Source organism: Serinus canaria, chromosome 3 (assembly GCF_022539315.1).
Source record: "Serinus canaria isolate serCan28SL12 chromosome 3, serCan2020, whole genome shotgun sequence".
In the NCBI taxonomy this organism is placed as follows: domain Eukaryota; kingdom Metazoa; phylum Chordata; class Aves; order Passeriformes; family Fringillidae; genus Serinus; species Serinus canaria.
In genome coordinates this window covers 61,713,285-61,725,348 of record NC_066316.1, presented here as the reverse complement: position 1 = coordinate 61,725,348, position 12,064 = coordinate 61,713,285, and the positions used below count along the sequence as shown (strand labels likewise).

The 12,064-nt window shown below is 39.8% G+C and overlaps 1 protein-coding gene across 1 annotated transcript in view; it reads left to right on the top strand.

The window, feature by feature from the left end:
* The window catches only part of RNF217 (ring finger protein 217), a 64,274-nt gene that overhangs the window by 31,494 nt on the left and 20,716 nt on the right, over positions 1-12,064 (top strand). The window contains exons 2-3 of the mRNA XM_050972452.1: positions 360-593; positions 7,192-7,356. Coding sequence (XP_050828409.1) covers positions 360-593; positions 7,192-7,356 — 399 coding nt within the window. The remainder of the gene's footprint in view (positions 1-359; positions 594-7,191; positions 7,357-12,064) is intronic.

The following is a 12,064-nucleotide window of genomic DNA, read 5'->3' as shown; positions in this document are numbered from 1 at the left end:
AACTCTGGTGCACTCACCATTACACCCAAAGTGTGGAGTAGACATCGTTAGTTAGGACTTGTGTTTGGTTTTGTGGTGTATGTAGCCATGGTGCATGCACTGAGAGAATATGTTTAATAATTGCACTTGTCAGGGTAATTAGCTTTTCAGTTTGGATTTGAAAACGCTCTCTGGAAAAATTGCAGTGTGCTTGGTGTAACTCCACTGAGCACAAATTAAATAATTTGAAGACTGTATGCTGGGTAGTCTCTGAATTGTTACAGTATTTGCAGTTAATTTTCCTCACAAAATTCACCAGTGCTTAACTTCTCCAGGCAAAAGGTCATACAGCTTTTTATTTTTTTTTTTTTTATATGTAGGTGCAGCTGGGACAAGCGGATATAAAATGCCCCATCACAGAGTGCAGCGAACACCTGGATGAAACAACTGTCCTCTATAACCTGCCCCATGACGACATCATCAAGTATAAATACTTCCTGGAACTCAGCCGCATTGACTCCAGCACCAAGCCATGCCCTCAGTGCAAGCACTTTACAACCTTCCGGAGGAGAGGCCACATTCCTACCCCTGCCAAGTTGGAGAACAAATACAAAGTGAGCATGCTTGCCGGGGCTGTGGGTTAGATGGCACTGCAAAAGTAGGACAGCATTTGGTGAGCATTAAATGAACTTTTTTGTTTCACTGGAGCTGTGTGCAAGCTGTGATTAGGAATGTGAACCTGTAGTACATCACTGATTAAGTACTAAATTGACTTCTGACAGTTCAAGCAGCTGAACTCTTCAGCCTATACTTTTTTTGGTAGGTGGCATAATTTTGTCCTGACATGCATTTTAATTTTGGGGGTATTTTCTTTCTGACATGCAAACAATATGGTCACAGTCAGAAGAGGCTGGGAATGGGGAGTTACCACTACAACTGATAATTTTAGACACAGAACTTCTAAGTTTTCCTGAAACTCTGGGTGAATTCTGGGCATCTATGATGTTAGGCAGTTGGCTTTGCTTCTTCCTTAATAATAGAGCTGTTGTTTGTCCTTCTTGTTGAATCTGATTTCTTCGCTCCCTTACCAGAGATTATACATTACTGTAGTCTCATCATTCACAATGCAGAATTTGGAGAAATAGGGTGGTGGGAAAAGCCATTTCTGCAGCATTTCTTTTCATAGAAGAGTTGCTTATACTGTGATTTTAATCAAAGATGAAAAAAGCAAGAATTTGGAATAATCTTTGAGCTGCCTAAAGTCCATCTGACTTCCAGAAGGCAGCAGTGGTCTGCAGCACCATGTTCTGTGATAGTTTTCCATCTGGTTATTAGATTTGTTGTGGTTAATTTCATGATTGAGCTGGCCTTTCCTGGACAAACCAGTTCTCCTCAGTAGGAGTTTAGATGACTGTTTAGATAGCCCTAATTACACAGCATAAGATTCAGCCCAGTATGAAGATTAAAAGGTGGAAGGTTGTGTATTCATTGGAGTTGCTAAGTTATGAGCTACTTGTGCATATCTCTCTAGGGCATGAATTACATGCCACACTCTGTTGGAGTCAGTGTTTTCAAATTTTTGTCATCTTACGTTGAGGTGAAAAAAATCTGAAACTGCAAGTAAAATTCCTTCTGCCCAAAGCTATTCTCCTTCACCCATCTGCTTCATCATCAGCACACATCAGACGTAACCCAGGGTAGATCATAGCTTGTGGTACTTTGGCAGTCTCCTCTCTTAAGGTGCCAGAGGCTGTTACTGTCCCACAAGTATGGGTCATTTGTGGTGCAACAGTTGTATCACAGGCCTGCCAGATCTGAGAACATTCCTTAGGGTGCAACCAGTGCTCTTTTATGAGTTAAAATGTTCCCAACTGCTCTACAAACCACTATGGAAAAGAATAGGAGACTGTGTGATGCCTAGTGCAAGCCAGGAGAAGTTCACTGGTCATGTGGTGATTCAGTGTGTATACCTGTGATCTGCAGAGCTGAAATCTCCTGGGAACAGACTCAGGCAAAATGTGTCCTTTGAGCTGAGCCCAGGTGTTGTGTGCAAGAATGTCTGCTTGTTGCTAGTCAGAAATATAATTGGGAAAATGCTGGCAAGCAGTATGGATGATAGTGGTCCACAGTGCTTCAGCATACTCCTTGAACCTCAACTGTTTTCTGATATAGGTACAGTTTTAGTGATTTGTTTTAAGCTTAGCACAAAGAGAAATTTTGTTGCAGGGAAAAGGTTTAAAAAGATGACTATATATGACATGGAGTATATGTGAGTAATTTACATACACACGTAGCTGTGGACCAATATTACCTGTTTTCTTAGGTTCTCATGTGATTGCATGTACACATTGTGTCTTGTATTTTAAGCTGTTTGGAGGCAAAGACGCACTTTCTTTTGCCTATAGCATAGGAGACATCTGACTGGAGGCTTTTGAGGCTGCCCTGTTCATGTGCAAGTAATATGAACAGCAGTTGCACCAGATGAATTCTGCTCCAGCACTGCAAGTGTTGGCTTCAAGAGAACTGAGTCGTGTGGGGAACACGTGTGCACAAGCGGACTGGTAGGGTCATAGCACAGCCAGTACGCTCACTCTTTTATACACTGCAAGGGGAAAGCACTCTAAAATCCAAGACTTTATTTGAACTGATGCTTTAAAAATGTTAATGCCATTTCTAAAATTTTATATGGTATTTAAAATAATAATAAGTAACATGGAAATTTAAAGAAAGTTATAAATTAGTTTTTCTTATTATAGCTGATTTGTGTCAGCTAAGCTGATGTAGGTCCAACAGTTCTATTGGCTGAGATTCAAGTCTTGGTATACTAAGGCTAGAAAGTTAACATGTATGTTGAGAAAGGAGGAGGGGAAGAAAAGGAGAGCTTGCTTATCCAAACCTTTCTTCTACTATTAGTGCCACTTAGGGCCACACAGAACAACAAGAGAACTATTGAATTTTCTATATAAAATATTTTTATCACAAATGGATCTAGCATTAACTCTGAAAATTTCCTTGCCCCGTCTCATATGTCCTGAATTGAGAGTGTAATGTGGTTGCAGACAAGACCCTAACAAACCTTTGTTCAGAGCTGTTATGCAAAAGAGCAATGGAAATGGGCAAAAATTGAAAAATTGCTGATTGAGTTCCTGTGCATGGAACAGGTAAAGGTTTCACAAGAGTGAGTAAGAGTGAGGAAGCTCTGGCTTTTGCCTGTTAGAGTTAGTTTTTTGACCTGCCACTTGCCCTGGAGAAGCAATACTCTGCTCTGTGATATTCATAATGAAGTTTTTTTGTTCACTTCTGTCAAGAGATACATGTCACATAAAAAGAGGACTTGAGTGCTTGGGTTTGGAAATGTAGATGGTTTCTCAATGCAGTTGTTACACAAACTGCCTTTTTTTTGAACTACTAAAGAGTTTCTGAAAGTTGTTCTAGAACTAGCAGGAATTTGTACCAGCAGAGATGCTTTGATGTGTTAGCTCCCCACTTTTGGGTCAGATTTTAACTTTAAGTGGCAGATATCTTCATGGCTATACATGGCTTCAAGCTGCCTTGGGCCTCAGCTGCTGCAGGTGTGGTGATTTTGCTGTGCTCTCCCTCCTTCTCTCAGCATTTAATTCCTGCCAGCCTGCTTTTGCTTATGTTGATGTTTTGGTGTCACACTGGGAGCTGGATCAAAGATCTGCCTTAATGGGGTACAAAATTTGTTTGTTTTGTTGTTGCTTATTCTCAGCTGTTTCAGGAGAGGGGAGGGCATAGGTTGATGATGAGGAGAGGGAAGATGTTTTGACTGGAGCCCATATTTATTTTCAAATAAAGTGACAGTGACTGCAGCTAGAGACTGTAATTCATGTAATCAGTTAATTGCATGATTAATTTGGCCATCCTGTTATAGAACTACTGCTCCACCAAGCAGCAGAAAATCCCACTAAGCTTTTTGCACTTTCAGGTTATAGGAATATTTTTTATGAGCAGTCAGTTTTGCTATCATCAGGTCACATTGTGTTTTGTGTTGAAATTATATATCAGTTTTGAAAAGTCTTTTCCTGTGAGGTGAGGAAACTGGTAGATAAAGTAGCTTGTAGTAAAGAGGCTTGCTAAGAAAATGGAAAATGTTAGCCTCAAAGGTCAGTGTTTCAGAAAGCTGAGAACCAAAAGACTTAAAACACAAAATTGTGTAATCTTTTCTATTTCAAGGGAGGCTGATCTCCAGGTGACATAGAAGTTTGTGTAGGTATCCCTTCTCTCAATTTTAATCAACAGAAATAGAAATCATAAAGTAAGTGGGAAAATTTTGTTTGTGTGAGAAAACACGTAACTAAAAAAACACAAGGTTAATGTTTTCTTTTGCAGATACAGTTCTTCTGCTTTGCTGGGCTATATTATATGTTACTGGTTTAAAATCATATGTAGATAGCATTTCTGCATCCTTGCTATGGTGATTTCATGCATAACTACTAGAGCAGGAATCAAATAACATTTGACTTTCCTTTCATAAAAGCAGAGAAAAAGTGGAATAAGAATGTGAAAGACTGCTTTAATTGCCCTGTTCTGTTTGTTTCTTAAGCACAGGGGCATCACATTGCATCCAAGTTTGAATGGTTCTAGGGTTTTTTTTGCAGCTACTAGTTCCAAGAAAAATAAGGTTCATAAGTACTTAAGGTACATAGTTTTCTTTGCCTGCTTCAGTTTTGCTCAGGAAGCATTGAACCCACAGAGAAGTGAAAAAGCCCATTCAAAATATAAAAACTATTTACAAGTTCAGTTTTGAGGAAGGTGCTGTCAGAGTGACAGGTGGAAGAGGAAACTGGTAATGAAACACAGAGTTCTCACTAGTTCAGTTAGGGCCATTTGTGGTAAGAAATGTTATTTTGAGTTCCTGTGGTTATAGCCTCATCCTGTATTTCAGTACTTTCTGATTAATGTATTTGGAAACACCTGATGTCAGTGTACGTGTGTAAGTTTTAATACATATCCTGGTGGCTGCTGCATTGCTTTCACTTATGTACATGCTATAATAGAAAGATAGAGGGTGCAATTAATTTGTCACATATTCATCAAAAAACAAACAAACAAAAAAAAACCACAGAACTTGTGGTTTAAATTATGTTGCTTTTTTTTTTTTTTTTTTTTTTAAGGAAGAAGCTTTAACTTCCTGACCTGTTGATTTGGGTTGTACTTGTTAACAGCCATGTTCTCTCTCAAATATCTGAATACTGCAACTGATAAAAGTTTTCAGGTTGTAGAACATTGACTTGTGGCTACAAGCTCCATCTTTGGCTGAGGCATAACGAATACTGAGCCCTTCAATATGATGCTTGCTATAATCTGTCTTCCCAGCAGTAGGACACTGACTTGTGTTGTTGAAAGACAAATTCAATGCAGGGAGGGAATGGGGGACAAAAAGGAAAAAAGAAAGATAGAAAGATATGGGTTAGGATAGGTTAGATGACTCTCTTGTGCATATTGGATTTTAATGTATTGTGTAAACATTTATCAGTGCTCTGTGTTAGTTTTGTTAGTAGAAAAATATATGTATCATTCTTTAGGTTCCTCAGAGCAGGAAATTTCCTTTTTGTTAAGCTGGTTTTATTAGGAGAATTCATCTGGGAAGCAGAGATGCAAGTTAGTATATTTTCATTGATTCAGCATATTGACCACTGGCTCATTAGGTTTTGAGAAAGGGCACTTCTTTGTGTTGCTTTTGTTTAATACCTTATCATGGTCTTGGACAGGTTTTCAGGTAAAAACTAACAATGTTTGTAATCCACATGTTTCAGTCCTAATGTGTTGTTTCTCCTTAAACAAGATGTAGTGATTGCATGTGTAAAAATTTTGGCTAGCCCCAGCAAAACACGTAAGGGAGATCAGAGCATCTGCTTTGGGCTCTTACTAATTGTTGTCAAAGAAGCGTAGCACCAGTTGTCATGACTCAACAGGAGGGCACAGCAGCTGGTGGGAGTGAGAACTTGAGATATATGTTTTGGGGACTTCACATGTGACTACACACTAGGATGTAGTTTCCTGAGTAGCACCCCCACACCATGCATGGTCAGCACAGATGTTTCTGTGGTTTGGTGGTGAACCAAGTCTGGACACAGATATAACCAAAACTACTTGGTTTGGCTGGTTGAATTCCTCAGTCCCATCCATCAACTGAGTACAAAGCCAGGGCAGTGCCAGACATAGACTGCAGCTGGAGATGGTGGACAGGGCTCAGCAGTCACTTGAATGGCTCAGATATTTTGCTGCTGAACACAGCAGAAGTGAACATGTTGCAGGACATGCCTGAGCCTAAGGTGTCTTCTAGGTCGTGCTGTCCTTAGTCATGATCCGGGTTGGAGGCCTGCCTTTCATCATATAAGCAGCTCCAATGTGCCTCTGTTTATTACTCCTGCAAACAGAGCAGCTGCCTTAGCTTTTCCTAAAAAAAACCGTAAGCAGGCTGTGGAAGACGACGTGATGACGATGGTACCTGTTTGACACAATGATTTAAAACTGAGGGAGTGGAAAGAATAGATCCTTTTTCAGTTTGAGTATGGCTTGTGGGTTTTGCCATTAGGTGTGGTCTGTAGAAGTGGGCTGTTTGGCACAGGCTCAGCTTGCCTTGACGCAGTCAAGAGCAAAAGGAGGTGCCTGACTTCCGTTGGTAGTTGTGGCTCTTGGATGAGAGCCTTGCTCGTGGCTTCTTTTCCCAGGACCATTTCTAATATAACCTTCAGAACCTGTATGAAGCCGAGCTCCTTTATGCCCCTTCAGAAGACCAAGTACTTTCTGTAATAGCCTTGGCAGTGCAGTTTATTCCTAGAGAAAGACAGATCCGCTGTACTGAAAACTGTCAGCTAATTTTCAAGTGTTCTCACAAATGTATTAGAGGCAATTGAATAAGCTTTCTGGATTCTGCTTTTTGTCAGTTGACCCACACAGTCACTTTGGGAAGTAGAGCCTGTGATTAAGCCAAGCTACTTGTGCTTCATTTGATTGAGGCCTTTCCCAGCTTTAGCAATTACTTCTGTATTTTCACTATTTTGAAAAGGAAAAGAACAAGCTAGCTTCCACAACCTCTTGTGTTTTTAAAACAGAGCCTCCAAAAGAGGTTAGGTCTTTGCTGGACAGCTGCTCTCATAATTGAGGAGCAGTGGTTTTAAAACAGGCTTTCTAGTTGTATCAGCACCCAACTTGCAAACGTGTGGTGTTTTCTCATTTATACAGATCCAGTGTCCATCTTGCCAATTTGTCTGGTGTTTCAAGTGCCACTCTCCCTGGCATGAAGGCGTTAACTGCAAAGAATACAAGAAGGGAGACAAGCTGTTACGTCACTGGGCCAACGAAATCGAACACGGGCAGAGGAATGCCCAGAAGTGTCCAAAATGCAAGGTGAGCTGCTCTCCCTTGGCTTGCAGGTAGTGGCTTCAAACTGTTCAAATACACACTTAAAATAAATACTTGCTGAGCTTCTGCTCCGCACTGGAAATGAAATTACACTTGCTGTGCAGTTTCTTATGAATGACCCATTGAGAAAAACAGGTCAGATTTTTTTGCTGATTCCTGCACTGATTCTGCAGAGTGTCTGCAGGTAAAGAAACATTATGGAAATTATTAAGAGGGGACTTCGATGAATCATAGAAATGTTTGGGTCAATCAATTACAAAGTAAATTAATCCTAAAATAAAGCTTTAAAGAAATTGAAAACTTTAGGGAAATTCAGTGCCCTTTGTCAGGTTTTCCAGAGAGTTTGAGTGTAGTCAATGTCTGATTAAGGCTGGAAATACTCTGTCAACAAGTTAACTAAGGGAAAGTAAGACTTGGCAAAACTGTAAGTTTTGTAGGATTGAATGTTGCTACTTCACAAGCTGTACCTCGAGGTGGGACTGAACAGCCCACACCTTGAGTGCTGTGTCCAGTTCTGGGCCCTTCACTTCAAGAAGGACATTGGAAGTTCTGGAGTGAATCCAGAGGAGGGCAACAGAGCTGGTGGAGAGTCTGGAGCACAAGTCCTGTGAGGAGTGGCTGAGGTCCCCTGAGCCTCCTTTTTATCCTGGAGGAAAGGAAGCTCAGGGGCCACCTCTTGATTATCTACAACTGAAAGGAGGTTGTAGGCAGGTGGGGCTTGGCCTCTTCTCCCAGGTGACAGGAAAAGAGGGCATAGCATCAAACTTCAGGGGAGGTTCAGACTGCACAGTAGGAGGAATTTCCTTGCAGAAAGGATTGTTAAATATTGGAATGGGCTGTCAGGGAGGTGGTGGAGTCACCAGCCCTGGAGGTGTTCAAGAAATGACTGGATGCAACAGTGCCATGGTCAGGTGACAAGGTGGTGATTGAAGGTTGGAGTTGGTGATCTCAGAGGTCTTTTCCAACATGGATGCTTCTCTGAAGTCTTTCTCATTATTAATTTTCAACACTGAAATGCAGTTCCATAACCTAAAAATGTCATTGATCCCTTAAGAGATAAGAAGTATTTCTCACTACTCAGATGAGATGCAACAGCCCTGCCCACCCCTGCTCCAGTTGCCCTTAATGAAGGCCATTCTTAAAATTTTTCACTATTTTTTTCGGAGCTACCAACAGAGTAGAAAGTCAAAGCTGGACTGTTTTGTAGAAAATTAATATTGAATGGGAAGATTTACTTATAAGCATACAAAGTATATTTAACACTTTGAGCCTACACTGTGCAAATAGTAAAATGATGAACGTTTTCTTAAGTATCATATTTTGGTCTTTGAGAAAGAAAAGCCTGTGATATCATAGCTTGAAATTGAAAGATTTCAAAACACTATGCAAAATTGTAAAGCTCTGAAATCAGCAGCTGCTTGTTTACCCTTCATCCTGCACACGTGTGACCTTTTAACAGAGCTTTTGCAGCTTGTTTTTGGTAAGAGTTGATAGATTTGACTCAGTTCCAAAAATGTTCACTTTCTGGGAAGTCTTAAAGTAAAATACTTTCTTCCTTTCAGAGTGGGAAGAAGTATCTGTTTTGATTTTAATTGTTTTACTTGTGTCAGATTTTATGACAATGGGAATGATGTAACTTAAATAAATTGTCCAAAAGATTAAGAAAGTGGACCAAGCAAAAAAAAAAAAAAAGAATGTGGAAAACCAGGGGTGGTAAGAAGGCTGACAGCTGGAAAAAGAAAGGAACCAAAACTGCTAAGTCTAAAATTCAGCCTGAATAAGTTAAAATTTAAAATGCTGTGTTTAAATATTCAACTCTTTTCACCATCTTCAAAAGAAAAGGTTGGACACTTTAAACTTACATGGCTTGTTACTAATTCTGAAGCATGAAGTTGCATGAGTTTGGCTGCTAATTTAAAAAAATACTTGAGGTTTCTTTTCTTAATCAAGGGAAAATAAAACCTCCTACATGGTGGGAGGCAGTATGGAAACTTATGGAACTAGCACAGAAAAAGAACCTCTGTTAAGCCCTTCCTGGTAATGTGGCACTGTAAGTGAATATTGAAGAGGGAATTCAACCTTTTATTAAACTGTGTTGCTACCCCAACTCTTGATACTTTTTTCTTTAGAAAAAAAGTTCTTGCCTACAGTGTCCAAAATGTTTCTCTCAACATATTGTTTATCTTTAAATCAAGTCTATAACGTGAAAGTAATCAAAAGTACCACTTAACTGGAAGTTAGTTAAAAAAAGTACATCTTTGGGTAGTTAAAAAAATACATCTTAAGCAGTATTCTTCATCAAATCTTTAGTAGGTGTTTGGGCACACAGGGATAAGTATTCTGACAGTTAACAATTTGCAGTCAGGGGGATTAAATCTAATACTTCTCTGCCTCTCTCTCCCATCCATCCCTCCCTCCAAAACCTGTATATAAAATAATATTGATTCAGATGATAATCCTATTTCCAAATAAAATAGTGACAAAGAAAATAATTTGTAACACACAGTTTGATTTATCCATGTTTTAGGTCCACAGAGGCCATGTTTCTGGTGAAAAAATACTTTAGTTTTAACCTCTTTCATGTTTTGGTTGACAATTTGCAGCAGCCAAAATTGGGAAACAGATTGAGGGAAAGTCAATATTAAATTGTGTCTTAAGATTTTAGTATTTCATCTCTACACTTAAACTGAAATGAATGGAAATAAAAGGTAGAAACTTAAGTCGAGATAGTTTCTTTACTGAAGTAATATGTAAAATTGCTGGTAAGTTCCACAGTGTGATACTGATGACAGTGTAAACTGTGACCATATTTTGCAGATAGCTTTTGGAGATAATTATTTATACCTACAGATACATACACACACTGACTCTTTTTAGCTGTACCATGGAGAAATCGAATGCATTATCTTCTCTGGGCATGCAGGTGAGAAAATCAAAACACATTTGGAGATATGTGTATACAGAAGCAGATCCTCAGGCAAATAAGAGTATTTCAGTGGTTTGGATAAGTGATTTGAAAGAACATAATCCTTTGTAATGTCAGTATAGCAGGGACTGTTAGATAATCTTAAACTTGATTTCTTTTTCCTGTAGTAGGATACAGCTTTTAACACATCTAATAGGAATTGCTTATATTTACCTGGTCTCTCCAAGATGTGTTTACGTAAGATAATAAAAATGTTACACACAATCCAAATGCTTAATTATATATTCATGTTGTGACTGTGTGTCAGTATGGAAACATGGAAAAATACTACTTCTTTTAAATGTATCTTAAATTTATTTTGACTTTTTTTTCTTAATACAGCCTTTTCCAAATTTACTATACACTATTTTGAGAGTCAGTATAGACCATTTTTCTCAACAAGACTTGTCCAAAAAGTGCTGTTCTTGTTCTAGAATAAGTTGGCTAATAAGTGCAAATTTGCTACATTATTGGATGTCATTTGCCAAAATCTATAACATTGTCTTTTCCCAGTTTTAAGGGGTTGTTTTTTACGATTTCTTGGTATGTTTGCAACAAAATGCTTTTGTTTACACAAGTGTTTTTACAGTAAGCAAACTAAGGAAATACTCCGTAGTGGTTTTATCTTACCACAGATTAGAAAAGCAGCACTATCTGAGGAAACACCACATAGCAGCTCTAGCTTAGAAGGCTTTGAACAGCAGTGGAAATTTAAGAACAAGCTTAAAGAACAAGTCAATGTAAATAAAGAAGTGTGTACTTCTTATCTGTTCTGATTCATATAAACATTATCAAATAAGTCAGGGCATAGTTTTTGGAAACACTCTGCAAATTAATTCTCATCTTCTGGAGGGAGGAGAGTCCTTATTTGTGTACAGAGTGATAAAGCTGTGCAGGTTTTCTTCAGAGGTGGAGGAGACATGGCCACTCATCCTCAGAAGTCTTGGCGGCGATTTCCCTAGAAGATTTCTTTGAGAGGGCATGTAACATGCAGAGGGGGTAAAATGAGGTCTGAAATAGCCACTGTGCTACTTCCAGTTCAGAGTCTTAAGCAGACAACTGATGTGTTTGCCCTTGTGTGTAGCTTTCACCCCTATTGTTCTGGAAGTTATTCTTGGGTTTCTGAATGGCTAACCTTCCCCTGTAAGGTGAGTGTACATCTTTGGTTTTGAACAGGCCGTGGGTGCAGGATGAAGCCTGTAGCTTTGACTGAATGCATGGAGGCAGAACCTGGGCTTGCAGTGGACGTGCTGCAGGGGAGCCTGCAGTCTCACAGCACCGAGCCCCACACGGCCACAGCTTCCCGCAGCCAGCAGCATTCCCGGCCCCACGCGTTCCCCCGGCTGCCTCCTGTGCCGTGGTGCTGCCAGTGGGGCAGGAGCACTCATGATACCCGAGCCATCGGCGATGGCTTTCCCACCCTATAGGTTTGTAATCCATCTCTGTCAGTGGATTATCTGGAGGCATGCCCGTGTGAACCGGAGATGGAGTTGATCTGGTGAGATGTTGTCGTAGGGATGAAAGCAGCCTGACCAGATGATACAAAGTTCACCTGGCATTGTCAGTCTGTAAAGCATGTGATAGGGAGTTCAAGCCCTGCATCTGAGGTTCGTGGGGTTTTTCACTTCATTTTTTCTAATCAAGTCTTTACTCACTGGAAAAAAGGAAAGTTTTTGCAATAAAGAGCTATAGGCAAGTCAGCTGGTTATTCCAGATTAGCAGCATTTG